The 27128-nt window shown below is 45.5% G+C and overlaps 1 protein-coding gene across 3 annotated transcripts in view; it reads right to left on the reverse strand.

Annotated features, from left to right (window-relative positions):
- ABLIM1 (actin binding LIM protein 1) overlaps positions 1-27128 on the reverse strand; it is a 315505-nt gene that overhangs the window by 164697 nt on the left and 123680 nt on the right. The window contains exon 1 of one of the 3 annotated variants that reach the window (XM_049697062.1): positions 16822-17128. The exons of the other annotated variants lie outside the window; for them this stretch is intronic. Within the exon in view, the coding sequence (XP_049553019.1) occupies positions 16822-16837 (16 nt within the window). The 5' untranslated portion in view covers positions 16838-17128. Of the gene's footprint in view, positions 1-16821; positions 17129-27128 lie in introns of those variants that run through there. 3 annotated transcript variants of the gene reach the window in all.

The following is a 27128-nucleotide window of genomic DNA, read 5'->3' on the forward strand; positions in this document are numbered from 1 at the left end:
TACTAACTAGTTAAAAATAGCACTTAAGACAAACGAATGAAAATTGTTAATATGCGTATGGTACTTCACAATTTACAAAAGGTGTTCAAATATAGTATCTCCCTCGATCCCATCAACCTCAGATTGACCTCACTGACCATTAGCAATGTTAAGGACCTTCCCTCCAAGAGTGGTGAGCTGGTAGGGCTCTTGCCTGCTGCAGAGAGCTGGCCTTGCACAGCTCTGCCCAACTGTGCGCTCAGTGACTTCACCTTAGTAGCCTGAAATCAGCCATGGGGCGGGTATTTACACCACGGAAATCGGCAAACTTTACAAATCAGGGCTTTGCCTTGTGCCCGCTCCCAGAGACGGTTGTGACACGTTTACTAGCACACCACCGTGCCCGAGGTCACCTGCTGGTAAAAAGCAACATGAGGATTTTAATTCAGGTGGTAGTAAATTTCAAAAACAAGACTTTGAACCCTTTCTGAAGTGGCCCTCCCACACGCACAGTCACCTTCCCCTGGGTCTCTCCAGCGTCCGCAGGCCTATGGGGAAGATGAAAGCAAAGGACTTGAGTTCACAGTATCCAACGTGCAGAATCAGACATGATCTTACAAACGCTGGAACTACACTTTAGGTATTTAGGCTCCTTTCAGAACTTCAGTCTGGCTTGTTCAAGCTTTCTGTATGACATAACTCTGCCCCGTGTTACCTTTGCAAGAAAAGGCAAGCACACATCATCTATACTTGTCACCTTGCCAGGTATTTTCCTCATCATCCGGGCGACAGAGAGCCTGACCCTGGGTGGTTCGATCATTCTCTCATTTAACTTCAGGGATTCATCTGCTGGAGTGGGGGAAAAGAGATTATTTCCTAAAGTTTAGCAAAGTTCAGACTTAGTGAAGTCTATCACTGGAAAAGAAAAAATATGTTTGAAGTTCAACACGCGACCGGTGGGGGAAGAGGACAGAGACATTACATAAATGTCTCCATTAAAACTCCTAAATGCAACCTTCCAACGCTTGAGAAATAACTTCTTAGCAACAAGAGTCAACAAATACTGACCACATTAAGAGCTGCTGTGTGTCCTGTGTTGTTCCAGGCCCTATGGGGAACTCTGGAGACAGACCTCCCGTGCCCTACCCAGTTCTGTGCACAGCACACAGGAGTGTCTCCCTGGGGAGCTGGTCAGTGCTGAGAGAAAACCACTTGGGAGCTGTCCTGGGAGGTTTAAGACTGTAGGAGAGGCACAGACGATATGCTAGGACTTCTGCAGGAAGAAGCATGCAGTAGGTTGGGATGAATAGCTGGAGAAAGTTCCAGGGAGGAAGGACTGGGATTTGAGACCGTGGTATGGGCAGAATGTAAATGGTGACAAGGGGAGGATAGTTCAGGGAGCAGGGACAGCGTGAGCCAGGGTCTGAAGGTGGGAGAGCTATGGTTAGTCGGGCAGCCCTCTGACCCAGAGGCTTCGTGGGCAAGAGCAATGGAAGGCGAAAGCAGCAGAGTTTCTCCCGTGACATTTGTGTAAGTCCCAGATCCTGCCCTCAAAGAGTTTACACTTTTATGGCGTAGGTTAGATGGAAGGAGGTGGAGGAAAGGATAAACAGACAGATAAGGAGATAAAGAGAGACGGAGAGAGAAAGAAAGAGAAGGAATATGAATGGGAATAAAAGGTAGAGAGTAAATCGTGTGCTGAAGTAAAAGTGTAAACTGAGGAGAGAGAAACCAAAAAAATTTTCAAGAAGGAAGCATCCTTCCAGCTGGGTCTTTAAGGCAGGGTAGGAGGGCAGGATTTAAATGAGTAGGAGGGAAGAGGAAGGCATCTTAGATGATGGAGGGGTGGGACGGGATATATCTGGGGACCGTCAGGACACCTGGTTTGGCGGAAGCACGCAGTGCGCAAAGGGCAACATGGAATAGAAGACAGTGAACAAAGTTTGACCTGCGCATCCTTGAAGGACAAGCTAAGGAACAGACTCTAAAGGTTCCTTCTCTCCCCCAGGTGGAGGTCTTGAGATGAGTGATATAATCAGAGTATAATTGGCCTATTTCTTAGGAGCTGAGTTAGGACTGGTTTTCAGCTCACAGTGCAGGCAAATTGGGAGCCACGCACTATGACACGATGGCTTTCCGCGAGGGGTCCCCTCCAGCGGTGACATGGTCACAGTCCTGATTCTGGTCAGCCAGGCCTGGTGCGAATCTGGGCTCCACTCCTCTTAGCTCTGTGAACATGGAACAAGTTACTTTTCTTCCCTAAGCCTCAATTTCCTCTTCTGTAAAATGGGTACGAAACCTATTCTGACACTTACAAGGATAAATGTATGTAAGGTGCTCAGCACTTTTCCTGACAGATAATGAGTGCTCATCAAATGGAAGCCATGATGGTTCCCATGGTGTTTCAGTGTGGGGATACGGTGAACAGTAGTTTAAGGTCCTTGATCATAAATAAATGACCATGTGCTCCGCCTGAAACACAAATACGTTGAATTTCCAGCTCTGCTGTCTTCTGTGGCTTTTAGCAATGGACACCTGCTCTTCTGCTGGGTAACACCCAGTGAATGTTCAGTGCACCCAATGAATCTTACAGTTTTCGGTGTCATCATTTCAGTTTAACCCGTAAGACTCTAAAGGGCAGATCTTGTTTTATCAGCACATAGTTCACACATCCTAAATGTTACCCATTTAAAGTGTACAATTCAATGTTTTTAGGTATATTCACAGAATTGTGTGACCATCACCACAAGTAGTAATTCTGGTATTTTTTACGTTTTTATCACCCCCAGAAGAGACCCCATACCCATGAGCAGTCACGCCCCCATCCCTCCCCTGCTCAGCCCTGGGCAACCACTAATCTATTTTCTGTCTCTATTGATTTTAAGTAGCAGGTTTGACTAGTGTCCGTTAGTCTCAGCTTCTCCTCTGAGTAATTGGTCCCTCAACAAGTAGGGTGCTAGGAGGGGTTTAGGGGACAGTTGGGAAGAATGCACAGGGTCTGTCTTCAAATAGTGTGGGCTTTTGACTCATGTTCAATCCCTTTGCTACAGAGCAACCAGAATGATCTTTTAAGGGCATTATTTGAGCAGATCATACCACCAACTAAGGCCTCTAAGTAGCTTCTGCCGCATTATCCAAGGCACCCTATGGTAGCCCACGGAGCCTGGTCTGTTCTCATGTCCTCTCCACATCGCTCCCAAGCTCCTGTTCCTGACGCTTCAAGATCTCCACATGCGGGCTTCCCTGGTGGCGCAGTGGTTGAGAATCTGCCTGCTAATGCAGGGGACACGGGTTCGGGCCCCGGTCTGGGAGGATCCCACATGCCTCGGAGCAACTAGGCCTGTGAGCCACAACTGCTGAGCCTGTGCGTCTGGAGCCTGTACTCCGCAACAAGAGAGGCTGCGATAGTGAGAGGCCCGCGCACCGCGATGAAGAGCGGCCCCCGCTCGCCACAGCTAGAGAAAGCCCTCGCACAGAAACGAAGACCCAACACAGCAAAAATAAATAAATTAATTAATAAACTCCTACCCCCAACATCTCCTTTAAAAAAAAAAAAAAATCTCCACGTGCCCCTTCCCTTCCAGAAGGCTGGTCCCTCTGGTATTTGCAAGGCTGGCTCCTCCTCTTCTGGTCTCATCCTGAAGCACCTCTCACATCAACCCTCTGAGAGCTCCCTCGGGACCACCCAAGTCAACTCGGTTTCCCTGCTTCCCTGCTGCCCCCATCTCTGTTTACTTGCTTTATACTTACCACAATCTAAACGTTCTGTTTCCTTCTTTTCTGTCTTCTTACTACAAGGTTACGGCCACTGTATTCCCAGGGTCTAGCATGGTTTCTGGCACCAGGTCTATGCTCTGTAGATGTATGTTCAGCGCGTTCATTCACTTAACACTAGCCTGATTTTCTGTCTCTTTTCCATAGTAACAGCCTTTGGGTGAAATCGAAAGTTGGTTAAATGCCTTGGCGTCACCAATCGGATGTATCAGTTAGGTAATTTTGATGATGTCAATAAACTCAACTAATGACATAATGACTAAGACTTGCTTAAATTTCTGACTCAGACAAAAAACCAAAAGCTGAAGGGATGAGCTTACTGGTGGACCAGTTTCAAATCAACTCTGGCTAAGCTTCTCTCTGAATGAGAACTGCACAAAGGAGTACCACTTCCAGTCGAACTGACCCGGGGCCAGGAGCAGAGGTGGCACCAGAGCCTTGGAAAATGGAAACGCAGTGTTCCCAGAGCAGGACGTCACATGATGATGGGGAGGAAGCCAGCAGGGGCTGCTGCACCGTGGGTGGACAGTTTCCTTGGCAAGAATCCTGGGCACACCTGGCTTCTGGCCTCAAACATTTTAAAACAACTATTCTTATAAGGTCCACATGTTCCTGCACCAAATCATTATCAGCCATCTCATTTCATTCCACAGCAGAAAGATGAACTACTATCATCAGCTTGCTTGCCCAGGGGACGTGGGCTTCAAGAACCCAGCCAGTAGAGCTCCTTGATGACGTTCTATCACAGGACAGTAGGAACGACTGGCCACAGGAAGCCACTCGCGTGGTCCCGGAGCAGGGTGGCATGACAAAAGTTTCCAAGGTCTTGCTCTGCTTGCAGTGAACTGGGAAGACACTGGCCAGCAGAAATGGGTGGCTCCTTAACTCACCTGTCTAGCTCTGTTTACCTGCCCGGGTGCTGAAACTAATCTGATTACTGAACTCCATCCCAATGAAAACGTTGTCCCACCAATTTTACTCAGTCCAGAGGTACAGTGATAACAATAGCTGCAAAAGCAAACAATTACTGAGCTCTTGCTAGGTTATTTTAAATGCCTTATAGTATTGATTCAACCCTCACAACAACCCTATGAAGTTGGTACAACTGATATCCTTATTTTCTGATGAGGAAACCGAGGCACAGGTGGGGTTAAGTGACTTGCCTGAGGTCACACAATTAGTAACAGTGGTGCTGGGATTTTAACCCAGGCAGTCTGGCTGCAGAGCTCCCGCTCATAAATGCTACTCGTTTCCAGGCAAACCTATAACATCCCGAAGGCTTCGGGGATAATCATACAAAGTTTACCAAGGTAAATGGAACAATTGCACCACGAGGGACAAATGAGAAAGAGATGAACACATACAGGGAAGGGTTTCACACGTTCAGGCTCTGGACCTGTCTCTCCTGAAAATCCCAGCTGAAGGCAGTTTGACTGCCTCTCCATCCAGCTACGAATTTAATTATTCTCACCGCCTGTATTTTCGTTTTATTTTCTCTGCAAGGGATCTTGGGTCATTCCCTCTGGCTCCGGGCTGTGCACCTACCCTGCTATTTCAATAAACTTTAGAGATCAACGGACGTTTGAGCAACGTTTCTGAGCTTTTTATACAAGTTATGTCATTGAAATGAATCCTGACAATAAAGATATGAAGAGGGTAGTATGGGTTTTCTCCCGTATGTTTTAATTTTTATCAAAGTTTAAGAAACTAAAAAGGCTTATATGCATAAAAACCACATACACTGGGCTTCCCTGGTGGCGCAGTGGTTGAGAGTCCGCCTGCCGATGCAGGGGACACGGGTTCGTGCCCCGGTCCGGGAAGATCCCACATGCCGCGGAGCGGCTGGGCCCGTGAGCCATGGCTGCTGAGCCTGCGCGTCCGGAGCCTGTGCTCTGCCACGGGAGAGGCCACAACCGTGAGAGGCCCGCGTACCACAAAAAAAAAAAACCCAAAACCACGCATACTTATAAGGCACGACGGCAACTGCCTGCCTCTCCACCCTCACTGCTCTGTGCTCACCATAAGTAGATGCGTTCAACTTTTGGTGTTTTTCCTGGTCTTCATCGCTCTGTTTCTTAGTCTTAAGAAATTCTTACTGCTACCCTTATTGCTACATTCTCATACCAACTCAGTCACTACTCATTAACATCTTGTTCTTACTAATATGGCTAAACCACATTTTCAATTAACTGTGGTCAGCGCTTACACTTTGAGAATGTAATTATCGTTCGACTAGAACCTGCAGCGCAATCTGTGAATACAGCCCCTTTCTTGTACAACTTTCTTTTTTTCTCCTAGATGTCATCATTTCCTTTTCTCCCACTAGCCTGGTTTCCGATGAACAATCCATCATGTTTATTTTTTTTTAACGGTTTTTGTTGTAGATCTAACCAGTAATTCTTTCCAGCGCTCAAACTTATCAGATAACTTACCAAACCTCCACACCCGGAGAGAAAAGTGGGTGTTTTCAGTGCTATTTTCACTGAAGAAAAAATCAAATCTCACACAGGTGAAGAGCTTGGCTCTACGTCCTCTAGAGACATGATTCATCTGATAGCAACCCCAGCATTCACTCCCTGGCAGCACTGCCTCCGGGGAAAGAAGATGTGCGGGCTGTGGCTGCACAACTCCAGAGGGGGCCGCTCCCCCGCACGAGGATGAGAACGGGGCCCTGGAGGGAGGTGACACACAGATCCTGTAAAGAAAGGGAGGCTTCCCACCTCATCTTCAAATACTGTTCCTCATGGTCTTGCACTGCACTGGTTCCCCACCCCCGGTAGTATCGTATGGGACACTCTCTGTCCTTGTAGGTTGCCACTCTCTGTCTGGCCTTGTTTGTTTGATTCACGTTTAGCACCTGGCTTCTCTGCCTACCTATTAAGCAAAGCCACCATATCAGTGCCACCTCACCGTGGTCCCTGGGCTCTCATGTTAAGCACGGCCTTTCCCTAGGGGGGTCTCTCCATCACTGCCGCACCTGCCAATGGCAAGAAGCCACTCTGGTGCTCTTGTTTCCTAGTCCAAGCTCTTTTTGAGTCCTGTTGCATCTTGCAGGAGTGCCTCCAACTCAAGATAGGAGTGATGGCAGACACACCCAGGACCCAAAGAAAGGTTATGCTTTTCCTGCTGCACGGGAGGCTTGCTATGACAACTCACCTCTCAGACATTCCAAGGGAGGGGTGAACTCTCTCCAAAGCCCCTACGTTACAATATTTCTTGAAATACTCTGATATGTCAAAACTGAATGCTATATAGCACATGGTGCCCAAGCAATGGAGGTGAAGAGCTGTTGCACTGATGATGGGTGACGTGGTACCTGACAGACTGCCCAAGCCCTGAACTTGTTCTACTCTCCCTGGTTGTGATGCAAAAACAAGGGGACCAGGCGAGCAGAGAGGTGATGTGGAATCATACGGGGAAATTCTTCTAAATGAAAAAGTCGTTCCAGAAATATCAGGCTTAGATGCTAATGAGGCCTGAATGGGGGTTTCCTTTGGACTTTCTGCTGAAATTCAATCACGTAGCATTTTACTCTGAATTGAACAGCTGGGTCAGTCCTTAATTGACCCAAAAGATGACAAGCACCCCAAAAGAGGACACCAAATTCTGGCCAACTTCTGTTTAGGATAAAATGATCACGAAAAGATTCCAAAATTATTCTGTCAAAACTTTTCCAGTTGCAAGTGAATAAATCCAACTTAACCAAAATGACCAAAATGTACATATTAAGCACTATTGTAAGTGTCCAGGATAGAAACATGGTTGCCCAAGAAAGTACCTTGCTCTGTTTCCATCCAATAAAACTTTAGTTAGTGTAGATGTTCTAAACCAATGGTTTTCAAACTTCAGATCTTGACCCATGAAACAGGATATCGGTTCAATGGATCATGACCAGCTTAGTTAAAAAAAATAGGAGAGGCTAGAAAAGAGCGGAGGGTAAAGGTTAAGGATTGCTTCATGTGACTTTTTCTGTCGCTATTTATATGCATAAGTGCACAAGTCTTGAGTCTTGATGTGTCAAAATGGATTTCTCACTGTGGGTAGGTTTGGCGAGCGCTGTGTTAAGCCCCAGACCACAGTCGGAAGGCCCTTTGGCTGAGTCCTGCCCACAGACATGTTTTGTTTGGCCTACACAAAGATTTTTTTGAAGAGAAAGTTGAATCATTTGCCAACATTTAAGCATCTGGAGATTTTACATAAAAACCCCTATTTCTAGTCACTCTTGGAAATTGGAAGGCCTGGCCATGTGGCCTACATGCCTCCATTCCTAGTTTCGTGGGAACCAGGATAGAGCAACAGAGTGGCTTTTTGCTGTAGGGGGGTCCCTGCTGTCCAGGTTGTCCTAATCTCCATTCATTTGGGTCACCTGCCTGATTCTTGGAGGCATCTGTATGTACAGCCTTTGGTTCTAACCATCCTCAACTCAACCTGATCTGCAAAGCCCTCCATTTACCCTTCCTCACGTTCACTGCAGTCACGTGACCAATAGTAGTTCCTGCCAAACTCAGCTGGCTGCGTTTCCTGCATTGCTTCTGTTTTGCCAGTTGGAAACCTTTCTCCCATTTCCCCTTCATCCACTTGTTGCACTCCTGTTCAACCTTCAAAGGCTTGCTTGCCATGACCTCCCAGGAGAGTTAGTCACTCCCTGCACTGCAGCCCCGTATTACTTTGAGTTCTCTGCTGCATACATTTCACATTATATCATAATCATTTCTGTGTTTATGTTCCTTGCTAGAATGTGAGTGCTTTCAGGTCATGAACTACATTTTATTTGTTTCTATACCTAGACTGCTCATCTCTTATTAGGTTCTGAATAAACATTTAAACAAGGATAACCACCTCCTGCACCCATACGCATCCTTCATCCACTTGTTAGTTCGTTCAACATTCACTGAGCACTTACTATGGAGCAGACACTGTATACTGAGTACGAATTGAATTAAACACCATCCCTAACAGGAAGAAATTAACAGAACCCTTCAAGGTCAATCTTAAATGCTTCCTTTTCTGTAAAGCCTTTTGTGATTCATTTGAAACACTAACTCTTCCTTCCTTTGAACCCCAAGAGAATACCATTTATACCCCTTCTGATCACCTTATGGTGCCTCTCTTTTCAATCAGCACCCCTCCCCACACTGGCTAATTCATTAACCTACTGAAGGTAGGACCTTTTCAGTGTATCAGGTTACCCCCGATATGCCTTGTGGAGAGTAGACCTCAATAAATTTGTGATGCGCTCAAGAAGCCCGTTGCTATGGTTCATTGCTTCAGGCTGGGCTCTTCACACATGGCAGGACTGGCAGTGTCTTCCAGTTGAGCAGGTACAGCACCACTGAACCCAGTCCAGCAGATACCATTCCCACTGAGATGGGTGGTCCTCGACAGCTGTCCAGACAGGGCTCCCACGAGTGGCACACAGCAATCCAGCAGACACTCATCTAGCTCCACGTGTCACTTAGGGGACCCTCCACGGACCTGGGAACCCGCAGCTCCTGCCATTTTTCTGAGGGGTACTCAGCCCTCTCTCTCATTTCCCATCAGATACTCCACAGTGAAATAACCGTGCTACCTTTCTCTACCATTCTCTATTTGTCTTAATTTTTCTTGTTTCTCCCTGCACAATGTTTCAAATAGCATTGTGAATACAGACTGCTGAACAATCAATGTTGTTGAATGACAAGACAGAATCCAGACATCTAGAATACAGACCGATATAGTGGAGGTGGGTGAAAAGCTCCAGGTTTTAATACTATGTTTTAGCTCCTCAGAGACTATCCTGGCTCCTTTGAAACTATCTTTTACAAAGGATTCCAAAAAGGTGTATGAACCCCAGTAAAAATGTTCACCTAACCCTTCTAGATTAGGAATGATGGTTACAGAATGGCACTCCTGTGCCATGACTCCCTGCCTTCCCCAAGTCAAGCTGAACGCCAACTCACTCCCAGGGAAAGGCACCTTGTAATTTCCTCCCATGCCCACTCTCTGCCCATCCAGTGTCATATACTGACAGCAGTCTCCTGGCCACTCAGATCTCCCAGAAGATATTTTTTTTAATGAACTATAGCTTTATTCTGCAACGCAGGAGAGTCAGAGTGAGAACAATGCTCTCGGCCTTCTCTTTGCTGTCTGCGTTGTAAGCAAGATAAATTAGCAAAAGAGAATGGAGAGGCTACTTATATAAAAGTTCTGACTTCTCTGCCTGGAAGGCTGATCATTTTACCCACAGAAACCATGGATTACCTAGACAGTGTCAGAGTATGATCCCCGGACCACAGGCGTCAACATCACCTGGGAATTGCTAGAAATGCAAAACCCCAGGCCCTTCCTCAGACTTACTGAATCAGAACTCTGGGAGCAGGACCTAGAAACCCCTGTTCTTACAAGCCTTCCAGGTGGTTCTGATGCCTGCTAACAGTTGAGAACCACTGCCCTAGATAGTAATTTCCCTGGAAGTCTTAAGAAAACCAGCATCTTCACAGTTAAGTCCAAGTATTCAAAGAAGTCAGCCTATTGGATTGCAGTGGGACACAGAAACTCAACCCTGGGGCCCCTCAGGGCACACTGGACCATAATAGCATTAATCATGTCAGTGTGAACACAAATACAACGTTTCAGAGAAAAGAGGTCATGCATACAAATATTCACCCTCCCCACTGTTAACGAAATTTGCCCTTGAATACACAGCTCCTGCCAGTTTGGGATAAACATACCTCTCGGTATGAGTCACCGTCACACCAACACACAATGAAATAGGAAGCTGGGCTGGTTTCTACTGTGGTGTGCCCAGATCAGGCTCAACCACAATGGGAAGAAATCCTGCACCGCTCACCCATCACTGAACCTTCTGAAAGGTCCTCTGACTCTAATGCTGGCCCAGGAAAACACTCAGCATTTCAGCTTTGGCATACGAGATGCAAACACTATGAGGGCCCTCCTGCTTGCCTCCCAGGAGCTGTGAATATGATGAGGACGCAGAGAAGCCCCCTCCTCACAGAGAATCGGTGCACAAGATTTTGCTCTTGGTAGGGTGAGTCTCACTGAGGATGTCTTTTCTGCAGGACTTTGGAAAGTCAAGTTCTTGTGCTTTAAAAAAGGGTTTCTCCTAAATGCCCATCGACAGATGAATGGATAAAGAAGACCACCCATCTCAGTGGCCCAACCAGCTGAGACGTTCTCAAGAGAGGGTAAATTTAAGTCAATGTGTTCCTTCTCTCAGATTTCTTTCCACATTCAGCCTTAAGTCGAATTGTGGAAACAAAGTCTTTTTTTTTTCTCTCTGGATAAACATTTTTAGACATCAGTGAGTAGGTGGCAGAGGGCAGGGATCTGTTGTGATTTTTTTTGTTTTTTAATGTGAAGTTCTTTCCCTTAGCGTTAGAAATCCCATCACCCAGACAGCCCTTCAGTTGTGAAGAAAACCAGAGCAGAGCCGTACTTCCTAGTGAGAGTAGTACTATTTCGTTTATAAAACAGTAAGAGAAATTCACACTTGGTTTTTTTTTCCTTTCGAGTGGAATATGATGACAAAACTGGATCTCCTCTCCCTCCAAAGATTCAAAGTTCACAACTGAGCTGTGTGCATAAGTCACAGATCAAGACAATGTGTTCTGAAGCTTATAGCATCGTGGTGTCTCCCTAAATCAATAGCTTCCCTTTAGACCTTACTTAGGAAATATCCCTGTCATTGGTGTCCCTTGAAAAACTTGGGGCTTTTCGAGTTAAGGAAAAATGAAGAACCTAGACAATTCCAGGCACAGGTAGGGGTGGGGTAGGAAGCCTCAACCTGGTAAGCAGGGTTGGAAAACTGAATCTAGGAGAAGCTATTTTACACCAACAGGGGGCCTGGAAGGCAACTTGGATGGATAATGAATTATTATACTGCAGAGAACGATCTGTTCTCAGACTTCCCCAAGGATGGAACAGAAATGGATTTTGATTACATTAGGCAGCGTGCACGCGCCTGAGTGGGTAGTGTCTGTGTGGGTGTGGGTTTTGGAAAGAGTGGGTTTTGGAAGGAGTGCGATGGGGGGGGGAGAACAGATACCATTAGAGGCAACAACACGTGGCAACTCTAAATGTTGTTTGTTAAGACAATATATGAAGTCAACAACTCCTTAGGGAGAGACAGACACTCTTCCTTAAGTCATACAGGTGATGATTAAATTGTTGTATAATTTCTCTGGTGTTTACTTCAGTGTTCAGAGTAACTCTAGAAGAACATACAGAAGGGGTGGGCCTTTGTAAAGCACTGTTAGGAAGCAGAACTTGAGTTAGGTCTTGGGCGGATACAGAAAAGGAGACTATATATATTTCTTACCAGGACAGGAGGGGCAGAATGACCCAGGATGGAGAAGGAAGATACCGCCATGATTATTCAAATAGGAAAAGTGTGGGGGGAGGTACCATAAGTACAATTAGCACAGATTCTGGAGGCAGATAGGCCTGGGTAGAAAATCAGCTCTTCTACTTTCTCGCTAAGTGACCTCTGGCAAGTTTCTAAACTCCTGTGAACCCCCTCTTCCTCATCTATTCAAGGGGAGGAGTACCACTGACCTTGATGGTTTCAAAGATTAGAGACAATGTACGTAAGGCTTTCAACACAAAGCCTGCCAGTTAGTATATTTTCAATAACTGGCAGATTTAATAGTAACATTAAAAACAAAAACAGAACCTAGTGGCAGGGCAGGAATAAAGATGCAGACGTTGAGAACCGACTTGAGGACACAGGGAGGGGAGGGGAGGCTGGGACGAAGTGAGAGAGTGGCATGGACATATATACACTAACAAATGTAAAATAGATAGCTAGTGGGAAGCAGCCGCATAGCACAGGGAGATCAGCTCGGTGCTCTGTGACCACCTAGAGGGATGGGATAGGGAGGGTGGGAGGGAGACGCAAGAGGGAAGAGATATGGGAACATATGTTTATGTATAGCTGATTCACTTTGTTATAAAGCAGAAACTAACACACCATTGTAAAGCACTTATACTCCAATAAAGACGTAAATAAATAAAGAAAGAAATAAAAGCACACACAAAAAAAACAAGATTGTCTTAGATAGCGGTGGGGAGGAGGTAATTTCAGGACTTGAGGAGAACCCTCAATGATTAGCAGGAAGCCTTGAACTTTACCTTGTCACTCATTTAGGTTTCTGAGCTGGAAATATGATGACATCAGCGTCCCAAGAGGATTACGTTGGTGCCAGTCTGTAGGACACATCTGAGACTCAGTACACTGCTGTTCTCAGAAGTTGCTAAGAAACAAGACTGCTCCGTGTGTGTGTGTGTTTGTGTGTGTGTGTCTCATATACCTGAATGTCAGGTGGAGGGTGAACGTCTCTCCACTGAGGGTGAACTACAATGAGTTTCACTGGGTCCTGCTCGACCTTAAAAGCAAGTTGGGGGACTTCCCTGGTGGCGCAGTGGTTAAGAATCTGCCTGCCAACACAGGGGACACGGGTTCGATCCCTGGTCCGGGAAGATCCCACATGCCATGGAGCAACTAAGCCCGTGCGCCACAACTACTGAGCCCACGTGCCACAACTACTGAAGCCCGTGCGCCTAGAGCCCGTGCTCCACAACAAGAGAAGACACCACAATGAGAAGCCCGCGCACCGCAACGAAGAGAAAGTAGCCCCCGCTCGCCGCAACTAGAGAAAGCCCACGTGCAGCAATGAAGACCCAATGCAGCCAAAATAAATAAATAAATTTATTTAAAAAATAAATAAAAGCAAGTTGGGTCATCTAACGGTGACAGAAAACTTCTGAGAAACAAAATAAACAAAAAATGATTTGCTCAAATGTAGAGCTCTGTCCTTGATGTGACTGCCTTGCTGCTAAATTTTTATCCTCTTACATGATTTCCAAACCCCATAAGGCCCCCCTTATTGTTTAAATAAATGAGTGTTTACACAACGTAATCTCTAGTATTTGCTTATTCTTGTTTTCTCTAACAAAAAGGAATAATAAATCCCTTTTGTGTTCATTTTTAAAACTTGTACTAGAACACACGTAAGCTAGGCAATGACAGTTTTTAAATGAGTAGAGTGGGCTCTGGAGTTGAGGCTGATGAAAGTGTATTCAGGAAGACAGATACTGACTGATAAACCCACAAAATCTCTCCTGCTTCTTTGTTATAGGACACAGCAAGGGTAAGACGCCGTTGAACGCGTCAGAGAAATAACCACTTCATCAAGATTCCCAGATCAATAAGTCTCTGCAACTGGAAATGGGTGGGCACCTGGTTAGGAGAAGAGAAGAGAAGGAGGGTCAAAGCATGTTGGTAAATGTCAGTCCACACCTGTAGAGGTGTGATCTGCCAGCATGCTTTCTTTCCAGTCAGTGTCAACCCCAAGCCGAGAGATACTTGGAAACTTTACCTAGGAGAGAGAATGGTGGTGCAAACCGGTGGGAGCTAAACAATCTCTAAGTGGTGAGCAACAGGCAATCTACGTCACTCCTTCAGAGGGCTTCCCGCGTTCCTCAGGATGGACGCTGCCGTGATCCAAGCTCGCTCAAGGCTGATTCATGTCAGCTCCAGGAGAAAGGAAGAAGCTAGGCCTCTCTGGCAGCAAGAGAAAATGGAGAGGACTAGAAAGGTCTCAGAATCAAGAAGACACAGGTTCTGGATCCAGCTCTGACAACAGGCCAACCTGTTTCAACAGTGAGAATCTACGATGGGCAGGCACCAAGCTATGAACTGGAAGATTAAAGAGAGAGACACAGGGCTGCTGCTGAGACGCTCGCTGTCTAGTGACGGAGCCAATGGGTGTCCACACGCTGTAGTAAATGCAGACACTGAGCCATGTTCTGCTTTGATGGAACACAGAGGATGAGCGCTTGGTCCAATTACCCGCTGTGTGATTTTGAGCAATTTACCTACCCTTTCTGAAGCCCCATTTTCTCACTCTAGGATGAATGTCTGGACTTCATGCTTTCCTGTGCCCTTCTCGCTTTAAAAGCTATAATGAAATTCCTTTCTTCCCACGGAAGAAAGCTTGTGTACCCACCAAAAACCCTGCCTTCCCCTGCTGTTGGCTGAGGTCAATGCAATCAGGAAGCTGGGAGACAGAAGTGGAGACGGACACAGACCTCAAAATAAAAAAGGAACAGCCTTTAATCAGTGGCTAAGGGCTAAGATAATACTAGTATGTGACCTCTCGGTGCCCTGTCCAAAGTGTTCCAGTCAGAAAGTGGCTACTGACTTGTAAAGCAAATGTGAACCCAGGCAATCCGAGCTTTGGGAAGTCTGCAATGACTTAAAAAGAGCTGCTATTCGGAGACCACTGATCTATAATACATTCACCACATACAGCAAGTCTGGAGCTTCCACGGACCCCTGGGGGATGGAATCGGGAAGTGGCTTTTACAATCCCCTTTCCCATCACTCATAAATTACTCCTGTTGGGGAAACAAACTCAAATCCATTAGCAATAGAGATTAGAGCCAGGTTGTTTCTCTCCTCTGTGCGAGAGGTAAAAATGAAGGGACCTGACCTTGATTAAATGTCAACATATTTATCTGTTACTCTGAGGGTTCCTGGTATCACCCCAAAAAGAGAGGAAACATTATTAGAGGCACCTATATTCACACCAAATCATTTCACTCAATTACCCCTTAGTCCATGAAAAACCAAAGCAAAACAACGTGATTTATGAAAGATACACAGGAGCAGAATGGATGGAGCAGAAGCTGTTTCTCTTTGTCCTAAGGTGTGGTCTTAATACAGTTAGCTGTCATGATCCTATTTCTCCATCCATCCATTAGCATAATAAACCTGAACTGGGTTTCCAGCAATAGGGATCAATTTGAGTTCAGCACCTTCACCTAATATTTATTCCCTGTAGGGGCTTTACGAGAAAGTACATAAAGATAAATCACTGAAATGTTCAAGACAGCCCCCGAAGAGCAGACATCTGTGTTTATGGAGAAAAGTACGTCCACAGTCAGAAAATGTGGTAGAATAAATCCAAGCTTACCAAAAAAGCAAAATTAAACGGTGGTTACTCACACTATCAAATCATGTTGTAAAGGCCCCGAAGACATATTAAGGGAAAAACTCAAGTCACAGAAAATGATCAAAGAATGATTCTTTTAAAATACTACCTACCTACCTACCTACCTACCTACCTCTATCTCTCTATCTATCTTATTCCTGTCTAGGTCTAAAAGGAGGCACAGTAACTATTAACAATTTTGCCTCAAGAGAGAAAGGGGAGTTGAGGTGTACAGGGTAGGGGCAAGGAGATTTCATCTTTCATTCTCTAGTCTCCTGTGGCATTTCACTTTTCTTAACGTAAGACATATTTATATATTACATGGATAATTAAAATCAAACACTGTTGTGCTCTTTTATATTTCCCAGGTAAACAAATAATTTAAACTACAAGCCAATTCTGAAAGATTTAACTTCCATTTCAGGACCACACCCAGTGCATAAATACTGCACACCTGTGCAGAGCCTGATTGCCCTCTCCCTTTTTACTTTCTTCTTAAGACATAATCTGTCACCTTTGACATGTTAAGCATCCTTTAAGGTGTTTGGAGGAGTGATTAGGGATGCCGCTGAAATGACAGGTTATTAGAGTGGCACACCTGGAACCTTTAAGACAGCCCGCTTCGAACTTCCAGCCAGTCCAGCTAGGCTTGGGCAGATGCCCAAACAGCACAGACGTGGTAGAAGGGTCCTTTCATTACACATCTTCATTAATTTATTGATTTGGGTGGGGGTAAGTGAGGAAGAATGGAGGCTAGGATGAGGGCAGGAAGGCAAGGCTCAAACACAACCAAAAATTCAAAACGCAATGTCAGGCAAAAGAGACGCACGCCCGGGAGCTCGGCTGTGCAAACACTCCAGAAATAGGATGTGCTTCTGACGACGCCGTGGCTAAATGAAAGGTTCTTGATGAAGTAAGTCTCCCTTCTGTGGAAACCCAGACATCACAATACAGATTCTTAAACCAGGAACATGTCTGCCCGGCTTTCCATTGATCATCCCCCATTAGGTGGCCGAGCCCTGAAGCACCTGTCCAACTTCTGCAACCATGCACAGTGATCGATATTTATAATTACCTTTCTCCTTCACCATGGCAACCAGGGCCTTTGGAGAGCACCGCCGAAGGAAACAGGAACAAAGTCTAGGAGTGGGAGCGCCCCTGGGCAGGCAGCTCGGCTGCGGCAGAGGCAGCGAGGAAGAGCCGGGGCATCCACTTGCCAAGTCCGGGGCTTCTTTCTAAAATCCCGCCCCCCGTCTGGAAGGCCGAGCTCCGGTGCCCGCCCCAGCGATCGCAGCCGAGTGGTGGCCGCGCCCTGCTGCGGGCGGGGCCTGGGGGGGGACGCTGCCCTTCGGCCTCAGCCACTCACTACAGCTGCTGCTGTAACAAATGCAAAATTCCAGTGTCCTAATCTCTGGTCACTGACACCACGTAGCATTCCTCGTGCCGGGAAAACGGGCACCAAAATGCGCTGGAGCCCTGGCCCCCTCCTGGGGTCTGATAAATGATTGCCAGAAGAGGGGGGCCGAGGGGCAAGCCAGGGACTGTTCCAATAAGGAAAACTAGTCAATTGTTAGCTTATTAGTCTCCTATTACTGCTGCTGTCAATTCAGCTTCTTTCAGACCAACTGAATAGATAAAATTAGCCTTGGCAGCTCACGCAGCTCAATATCAAAAAAACAAACAACCCAATCCCAAAATGGGCAGAAGACCTAAACAGACATTTCTCCAAAGAAGATATACAGACTGCCAACAAACACATGAAAGAATGCTCAACATCACTAATCATTAGAGAAATGCAAATCAAAACCACAATGAGGTATCACCTCACACCGGTCAGAATGGCCATCATCAAAAAATCTACAAACAATAAATGCTGGAGAGGGTGTGGAAAAAAGGGAACCCTCTTGCACTGTTGGTGGGGATGTAAATTGATACAGCCACTATGGAGAACAGTATGGAGGGTCCTTAAAAAACTAAAAATAGAACTACCATATGACCCAGTAATCCCACTACTGGGCATATACCCTGAGAAAACCATAATTCAAAGAGTCATGTACCAAAATGTTCATTGCAGCTCTATTTACAATAGTCCGGAGATGGAAACAACCTAAGTGTACATCATCGGATGAATGGATAAAGAAGATGTGGCACATACATACAATGGAATATTACTCAGCCATAAAAAGAAAAGAAATTGAGTTATTTGTAGTGAGGTGGATGGACCTAGAGTCTGTCATACAGAGTGAAGTAAGTCAGAAAGGGAAAAACAAATACCGTATGCTAACACATATATATGGAATCTAAAAAAAAAAAGGTTCTGAAGAACCTAGGGGCAGGACAGGAATAAAGACGCAGACGTAGAGAAGGGACTTGAGGACACGGGGAGGGGGAAGGGTAAGCTGGGATCAAGTGAGAGAGAGGCATGGACATATATACACTAGCAAATGTAAAACAGATAGCTAGTGGGAAGCAGCTGCATAGCACAGGGAGATCAGCTCGGTGCTTTGTGACCACCTAGAGGGGTGGGATAGGGACAGTAGGAAGGAGATGCAAGAGGGAGGAGATATGGGGATATATGTATATGTATAGCTGATTCACTTTGTTATACAGCAGAAACTAACACACCATTGTAAAGCAATTATACTCCAGTAAAGATGTTAAAAAAAAAAAGTGAAAGGGTAACCTTTCTATTTTTATTGTAGAAACTGCGATTTAAATCTATGCAAGTAAATATGTGTTCAATTCTTACCCCCCAAAATAAATAAATAAATAAAATTAGGCTTGGTAGAAAAATAATGCTAGGGTGCCTTCAAGCTCATTTTCTTCAACTTTTAAGGTCCTGGAGGCTGAGTTATAATGAAAAATGAATAATGACATTTGATTTGTGATTTGCCCTGCTGCTCCCCGACCCCTTTCCTGAAATGGGAGGAGCGGGGGACCGACCGGACAATGAGAGGGAGTCTGGGAAGAGGCTCTTTCAGGATTCCATTCTTCATCCAGGATCAAAGTAAAAATCTGAGTTATCCAGGTAGGATTCTGACTTCCCCCTTCTTTAGAGTTTTCTAGACAAGCCCCTCTTGGGCTGTGTCTATGTGAGGGAGGAACCCTCCCAGCCACAAAGTGCAGGGCAGTCACCCCTGCACCGCTCACCAGCCTAAGTCTGCTCCGGCAATGGCAGTGAAACCTGACAAGTGACAAGGCTTTCGATTTCTGACCCGCAGGAGCACACGCTGGTCTCACGGGAGCAGGTGACTTCCGGGGGGGGGGGGCGGGTGGAGGCTGGGGTCACTAAGCCGACGCCCACCCCATTCCAGCACCTGTCTCCGAAATCCAGATTGTTTGCTTGCTCTCCCCACCACGTGGGAGAGATGTGATGAGCAAGAGACACAAAGGCAGATGCCGTGGCTCGGAGAGAGCAGCAGATGGACAAGCCGCCCTGCAAAACCCGAACGCACAGCCAGGATTCGACTGTTTTACTGCAAATATTGTACCGTGTTGGGTCTAAGAGAGCTGGGGTGACAGAAAGGAATGAAGTCAATCAACGTGCCTCATCTTTGCCTCCGAGGTTGTTTATAGTTGAAATGACGTTGGGTGGGGCTGGTTTTCTGCCGGGTAACAGTGGCAGAGCTCAAGCAGCTGTGACATTCCTACATCTGTGATTCAGGGCTTTACTATTAATAGCCTGGGCATCTCTGCCTGTAAGAAAGGGCTAATAAGGCCCCTCCAACCCATGGGTCGTCATTTCTATGACACAAACTTCTCCCACGGTCCTCCCTGACCCCACTGCAGCCCCATAGGGTCATGTTTTTCCTAAGTCAGCAGCCAGCTGGAGTGTGAGCTCTATAGAGCCTTTAAGCGGCTTCTCTAACCTCCATTCATAAATAAGAGCCAAGCATGAGAGCAGCACGACCTCAGGTCGAGAGGGATGGGCAGGGCTCAAGAGCAGGAGGGACAAGCCCTTTCTATCCCCGAAAGTTCACGGCTAGCACTGCACGGTCTACTTCTCTCATCCCTAACACCCTCAGAGCCTGCAAGGAGATGCGGACAAGCAAAATTAAACTCGGAGAACTGGAATTAGTTTGGTGCTGTGAGCCTAGCAGGTGAATTTATTTTATTATATTTTTGCTGCATCAATAGATTAGCCCCTCACGGAGGCACTCCCTCTCTCACCCTCTCTCTCTCCCTTCCCGCCCCACACCCCATGGAATGTGACACTAAAACACCCTTGTGTTTCTAGTCCAAACCAAATCATACATAAATATTCTGGATACTGTAAATGCAATTAGTTCAATGTCTTTTATTCAGGGTGACCATTTTTAATCCTGAGATTTCAGTTTATTAACCAAACTGATTTATTACAGCTCTGAACCTACCTGTATACCTTTGTGGGTAAACTGCACAGAAACCCTGGTTGAGGAAGGCTCACTGGCCGCTTTGGAGACTACGCCAGCAGAGTAACAGCTGGTGCCTATTCATTTCCAGAGAAGCCTTTTCCAAAGGAAAATACTACATAGTGGTTCAGAGAGATTGCCCCCCTCCTGTGTTTTCCATGGAAAGAATTTTCCTGTACCACAGTCAGAGGGAATGAGTCACCAGCATTTAGTTGCTAAACAACAGTCATACAGCTAAAGCCCCCCCAACAGTCAGACACTGCTACTTTAGGATAAAAGCATCCACCCTACACTTTTAAGATAACCAAAGAGGGTATTACTAAAGTTATTTTTGGAATGTGGCAGAGTAAGACCAAATTGTTTTTGTCTCCAGCCTCAGGGCCAAATAATTAAGAGCTTTGAGAACAGAAGCAAAGCATAGATATTTTCTACTTTACAGTTAGTTAAAACTACGAGAAGTGCAGCAACATAAATGAAGGAAAAAATAAAAAATGTACAGTTCATAAGACAGCAGGACTTTTTATTGTTATTTCTAGAGAAGATTTCCAAAGAACTTATCTCAATCTCATTCCACTCAGATGAGATAAGACTTCATAATACAGACACCAACCCGTGGGTTCATTTGTTGTTTTATTCCCCCAAACTGACTCACTGCTGCCTTGTCATTCACTCACAAAATGAAGCCAGGGTTGTCCACAAGTGACCGAAGGACAGAAACCGTTTTGTTGCAGAGAAAAGCTTTGTGAGCGCACAGCCACTCTTGGCAAAAAATCAAGAGTACATCACTTCCAAAGAAGCCATGCAATTAGGAGGGAAATGTGAAAACCAGAAAACAAGCAGCCTGATGGAGTCCACGTCCTCACTGCTCTCTCCTACAGAGCCGCGGATTGCCTATGGCCTGTGCATCCACAGGGCAGGAATTTCAGGACCCCTCCATGGCCACCCATCCTTCAACACCTTTGGACTCATTGGCAGAAGAGTGCTCAAAATCCTCTCTAGCAGCATCCAGCTGAAGGAAAACTTGAGAATGAGTTTGTTATTTGCTTTCCATTGAATGTTTACATCTACCAACCTCACTGCAGGTATTTATGGGGCATCTACGGTACGTCAAGTACTGGGCTGGCAATACCAAAACAGGAAGAGAGAAATCACTGCTCTGGAGTTGCTTACCATCTAGTGGAGGAGATGCTCACACACAAAAACTCTCAACCCAGTTAGGAAGGTGGTAAGACAGAAGTGGGGGGACTTCCCTGGTGGTGCAGTGGTTAAGAATCCACCTGCCAATGCAGGGGACACGGGTTCGATCCCTGGTCCGGGAAGATCCCACATGCCATGGAGCAACTAAACCCATGCGTCACAACTACTGAGCCTGCGCTCTAGAGCCCACGAGCCACAACTACTGAGCCCACGTGCTGCAACTACTGAAGCCCGGGCGCCTAGAGCCCATGCTCCACAACGAGAGAAGCCACCACAATGAGAAGCCCGCACACTGCAACAAAGAGTAGCCCCAGCTCGCCGCAACTAGAGAAAGCCCGCGCACAGCAATGAAGACCCGATGCAGCCAAAAAAAAAAAAGACAGAAGTGGGTGCACAGGGTGCAGAGCAGTACTGAGCCCAATCTGGGGAGTCAGGAGAGGCTTCTAGGAGGAGTAAAGAAGTAAGAGAGGGCTGACAAATGAAGAAAGGGGGAAAGATCATTCCATGGCCTCCCCTTGGGACGAGGTATCAAGCTCACTGTTCAAGGGGAATGGGGAGAGGTTCAAACTAAGGCCAGGGTGGCAGATCATGGAGGGCTCTGAATGCCACACTAAGGACGATGGACATTAGAAGTGATGTGATGAGAGTCTCAAACCTGAGCTACCTATTTCTTTACCAATTAAGTTCAAAATACTTTGGGAGCATTTCAAAGTCTGCCATGATGTGTTTCCAACCATACTGCCTCCTTCCTCCAAATTGGATTGTGTTGGTGTGTGCGTGTCCCGTGTTTAGCAGACATGCCCAGAAAGTGTCTATGTTTATTAGTGTACTTAAATATTTCCCTGAGAAATAGAATAAAATGACAGCCAGGCACATACCACACATAGCACTTTAAGTAGCACAAAGCATTTGGGATTGGCTTATCCTCCTGTAGTAATGGCTTCATGTCCACAATGAGGCTGTGAGCTCCATGAAGGGAAGGAGGTTTTCATGCTTTGCTAGACTCCCAAGAGTGCAGCCTGCAGACCTCCAGGGATAAAAAAAATACGAGGGATGCTTTACATGCATACACCTGGTCCCATCCAAGGTCTGATGATTCAGATTTTCGGGGATGGGGCTTGAGCTGCACCAGCTCCTTAAGTGTTGAAGGACCACTGACTGGCCTAGCACATGGGCCTGCATCACAGGAAGTAAATGAACATGAAATTTACAAACATAGCTATAGCCCATGCTGCCACATCTAAAAAACAACCTCCATCTTCTCAGTTGGCTGAAATAACAATCATCCTGACATTCACTGCAATCTTCATGAAAATTTATTAGTAGTGATGATTCCAAAGTTTCCTACAGTCTGACACAAACTCCTAAATGTCTGATCTCTCTTGATCCCACTCTCATGTTTTCAACGGGAATTCTTAGGATTTTTTCCATGTGAATCTCACAGAATCAATGCCCAGCAAACTTCTTTTCCATGAGTTCTTCAAGTAGAATTATTTTACATTTGTATCCAAAACTTCCCTATGGTCCTTCTCAGAAGCCAGTTCTGAGTTTGGACCTAAACAACAGGTTGCAGCTTAGGAAAAATTACTAAGGTATATTTAAAGCTCTCTATAAATAATCCACTAAAGATATAAACTGCAGAGGGAGCACAAAACAAGCCTTTTTCCTGAAAGTGTACTGGAATCTATTACTGGAATTCAAAGGATCTTTTGATAGTACAGAGAGTTTCATGAATTTTAGCCTAATTTCAGGCACACGAGAAGTTCACACAAGAAGTACAGAAATACCTTTGAATTACTTGGGAAAAAAGGCTTTTTTTCCCCCTAACAATTTACTCTTGGCTTTATCTTTTCCCCTAATATTTTCTAGGTAGAAATACAGCTATTGGGAAAGAAAAACGGTCATTTCCTATCATCTGGAGCTGTGATGCCTTTCCTAGCAACACCCCCTTCTTTCTGGTACTTAATGTCACCAGTGCTCTGAATTTTACTACACTGCAATGAAGGACTTATATGTCTATTTTTGCAAAAGATTGTGGGCTCTCTGAGGGAAGGGATCACATGTGAATATCTGTATTCACATAGTGATAGGCACAAAGTAGGAATGTGATATTTGATGAATTCTAAGGAATAAATGTCACTGGCTTACCATAGTAAGTCAAAATGCTAAGTATTCATTTTTATATCAAAAAGGCTGATTTAAAAATCTTACTCAAGTAAATTCAGTCTCTTATATATAAATCAATTTAGTGGTTGCTTGAAAGTATTTGCCAAGATGCAAACCAATAATTCACCGTGGGAGAAATGAGTTGAAAGGAACTTAACCAGGTAGCATCTCACAAAGTCTCCTTAATAACTAATCCTAAGTACCACTTTTGTTGCCATTTACAGAGGGCTTATTATGTGTCAGCTACCATTCTACTCTCTTTACATTCATTTATCACCTCATTTAATCCTCCTAACAACTGGATAAGATAATGTTATTATCTTTACACTTGAGGGAAGAGGCTTGTCAGAATCCAAAGCCATGGGCCCTCCCTTTGCTTTGTTGGGTCTCTTGCTTTGTTGGGTCTTTTGCTTTGCTGGGTCTTCATTCCACAGAGGTCATGAAAGAGTCGCCATTCCCCTGTTCCCAACTACACACACACACACACACACACACACACACACACACACACACACACACACACACACACACACACACACACACACACAGACATTTTTTGAGTCAAGATGCACTCAATGTACATCAACTTCCTTGGTGTTTCCAGAAGACTTGACACGATGGAAATGATGTTCCATTTTGCCTTGTCTGTAGAAAATGATCTTCTCTCCTGATACCTTATCCTTCATTGGCTCTTGAACGTCTTATGATAGGACCTGCCAGGTGAATCGCATCCCCTTGGCCTGTTGGGCTCATCCTTGGCTGGACAGGGGAAGATGGTTTGCCCAGATCCACATTCTCGAGTCTTTGAAGTTGCAATTCAATCATCTACCCTAATCATCCTCAAGGAATAGCATTCCTGTGGTCTACATAGAGAGAAAACTAAAAACATGTTATGGGGGGTGGTCACAGAATTTTTGCAAAGTTGACAAAGCCTCCATTTGCCCCCTTCACGCTAATTAGGCCCTGGCACACTCCCAGAAAATAACCTCTCTCACATTCTCCTGGGACATTTCAGCCATCGTCTGAGGGACAGGCCGAATAAAGCATGCAAAGTGCATGGCCACTAGTGCATGTGCTGCCACAGGGAAAACAGCACTGTCACCCAACACACACCTCTGTGAGCTCCTCCAGCTCTCAGGACAGAGAGAGAAGGGACCATGCAACCGACCCTCTGGTTTGTGAAAAACTATAACGTGTATGAAAAAAAATAGGCATTAGCTTCACATTGAGATGAAAACTAAAGTCCTAAGGCAGACTTGTCCAAGGTTACACAATTACTTGGAAATGGCCAAAACCCCTGGGGTCTTACCTCCTACCTGTGGTTATTTTGTCATGCTAACTGGCCACACAGGCAACCTGATCAAACAGCCAGGATTTGAGTTCCAGCTCTGCCACAGGCTCAGGGGCCTCGGGCATGTTATTTTCTCTCTGGGTTTCAGCAGTCTCATCTGTGGATGGTAGTAACATGCTCCACTTGTGAGGTTGTGGTGAGGACAGGGCTGGCTTCCTGGGCGAGCGACCTGGGAAGCTGTGTAGGAACCTGTGCTCAGATGGGCCCTCCATTTGGTTTAATGCTCTGCTCTTGTTATATTAAGATTTGTAAGAATTTTATCTTTGAGCTTGTGTTTTGTAAGTGAGGTTGGATGGGACAATGGAGCATGCGTGTGCGCAGACGAGAGAGGTACAGGATGTGTGTCTGCATTCCTGCTGCCCCCTTCACAGGTGGTATTTGCGATGCCCCCTGAGCTCCCAATTCCAGTGGACTCGTGATGCATGGGAATTCAGGGAGTGCAAGGGAAGTGTGTCACATCTACGACTGAACAAACAGCAGCGCTGAGAGGTCACTTTCCATCCAAACCACAATGCAAAAAAGAAGGCAAGGGGTTCAAGGAAATACAAACGACCAAGGGACCCTATCATATCCTTTCTGACTCATGTAACTTCCCTATTGAGCCAACCACTTACACTGAAAATGATGATATAGAAGCAAAAGGAAAGATAGGACAACCTACTGCCCCCTTTCCCTTCCGTCCTTCCTTACCCATCAGTAAGCCAAAGGTAGAGAGTGTCGCTAGAATGCGCACGCATCCAAGAAGTGAAATAAAAACAGTTGAGCTATTTGGGTGCAGAATTCCCACGCTTCTGGAAAGAATGAAATACACATGCATCTACGATCTATGAAATATAAATTGCACAATTTCACAAACGAGTTCAGTGCTCTTATATTTGAGTTTAAAATGAGCGGTGCACAGTGTAAACATGAAAGGTCAAACTTCATGTCAAAAATTTAAAATTTTACTTTATTTAGGACAACATTAAATAGCAAATAAAAACATTATGACAAGGTGAGAAAGAGTCTGTGGAGTAAAGGAAAAAAGCTTTATATTGTAGTACCTTTAAAGGCACTTTACTCCTGCACTTTGAACCAGGGGTCTCACATTTTCCTTTTGCACTGGACCCTGCAAATTATGTACCTGGTACTGGGTGAGGCTGAAAGAAGTTCTCTATGAAATGAAAGGGCCTGGCATCCAGAAGGAGCTCAAGGAAGGTAATAACGATTGTTATTACTTAGTTTCTCACCGCTTCATCAATTTACAACAAAAAGAGGATAATGGAAATCTGTAAAGCTCAAGTTTTCAAAACCATTCTGGGCTACAGGGAGCCTTTTCTTATCAAATGTGGGGAATCCTACTTACAATGCCTTAAAGAATTAAACCCGCTCCTGATACCTTGACACATGACCTTTGCTGCCATAAGAAAAAGGCAGTGTGATGCCAACCACCCAAGAAACACTGGACTCCAAGGTTAGGAAACCTCCCCAGGAAGACAGTTAACCTCAGCCCACTCACTCATTCAGGAAATACTTACTGAGCGCTTACTAAGCGTCAGGAACTGTTCTAGGTGCTGCAAGAAACACTGGACTCCAAGGTTAGGAAACCTCCCCAGGAAGACAAAGTTAACCTCAGCCCACTCACTCATTCAGGAAATACTTACTGAGCGCTTACTAAGCGTCAGGAACTGTTCTAGGTGCTGGGATATGGCTGTAAGGGCAACAGACAAAAATCCTTGCTGTGATGGAGCTTACATTCTAGTTGTGTGTGTGTGTGGTTGATATAATAAATATACATATATATATATCATATGATATAGATGATAGAAGTGATAAGTATTATGGAGAAAAATCAAGGCTGCAGAAAGAGAGTTGGGGGAAGGAGATGTGGTTTGAAGTGAGTGGCCAAGGAAGGCCTCTCTGAGAAAGTGTCATTTGCGCAAACCTGAAGGAGGTGGGGGAGTAGCCATACGGATATTTGAGGAAAGAGCATCCCAGACAAGTGAACAATAAGAGCAAAGGTCTGAAGGAGGGAGGTGAGCTGGTGTGTTCAAGGAGTGAGAGCCGGAGTGAGGTTAGAGAAGAGGAAGAGTTAGGCCCCTCCCTATCAGTCACGTGAGGACCTTGGCTTTACAGTGAGGGAGGTGGGAAGCCATTGGAGGCTCTGAGCAGAGACAGTTGCATGATCTGATTGTCATTTCCACAGGATCCTTCTGGCTTCTGCGTGAGACAAGAGTGAAGGGGAACGGGCACAAAATGTTGAATTAGTGCATGAAATTTAAAAAGAGCTCATGTTGT

This window comes from Orcinus orca, chromosome 14 (assembly GCF_937001465.1).
Source record: "Orcinus orca chromosome 14, mOrcOrc1.1, whole genome shotgun sequence".
Taxonomy (NCBI): domain Eukaryota; kingdom Metazoa; phylum Chordata; class Mammalia; order Artiodactyla; family Delphinidae; genus Orcinus; species Orcinus orca.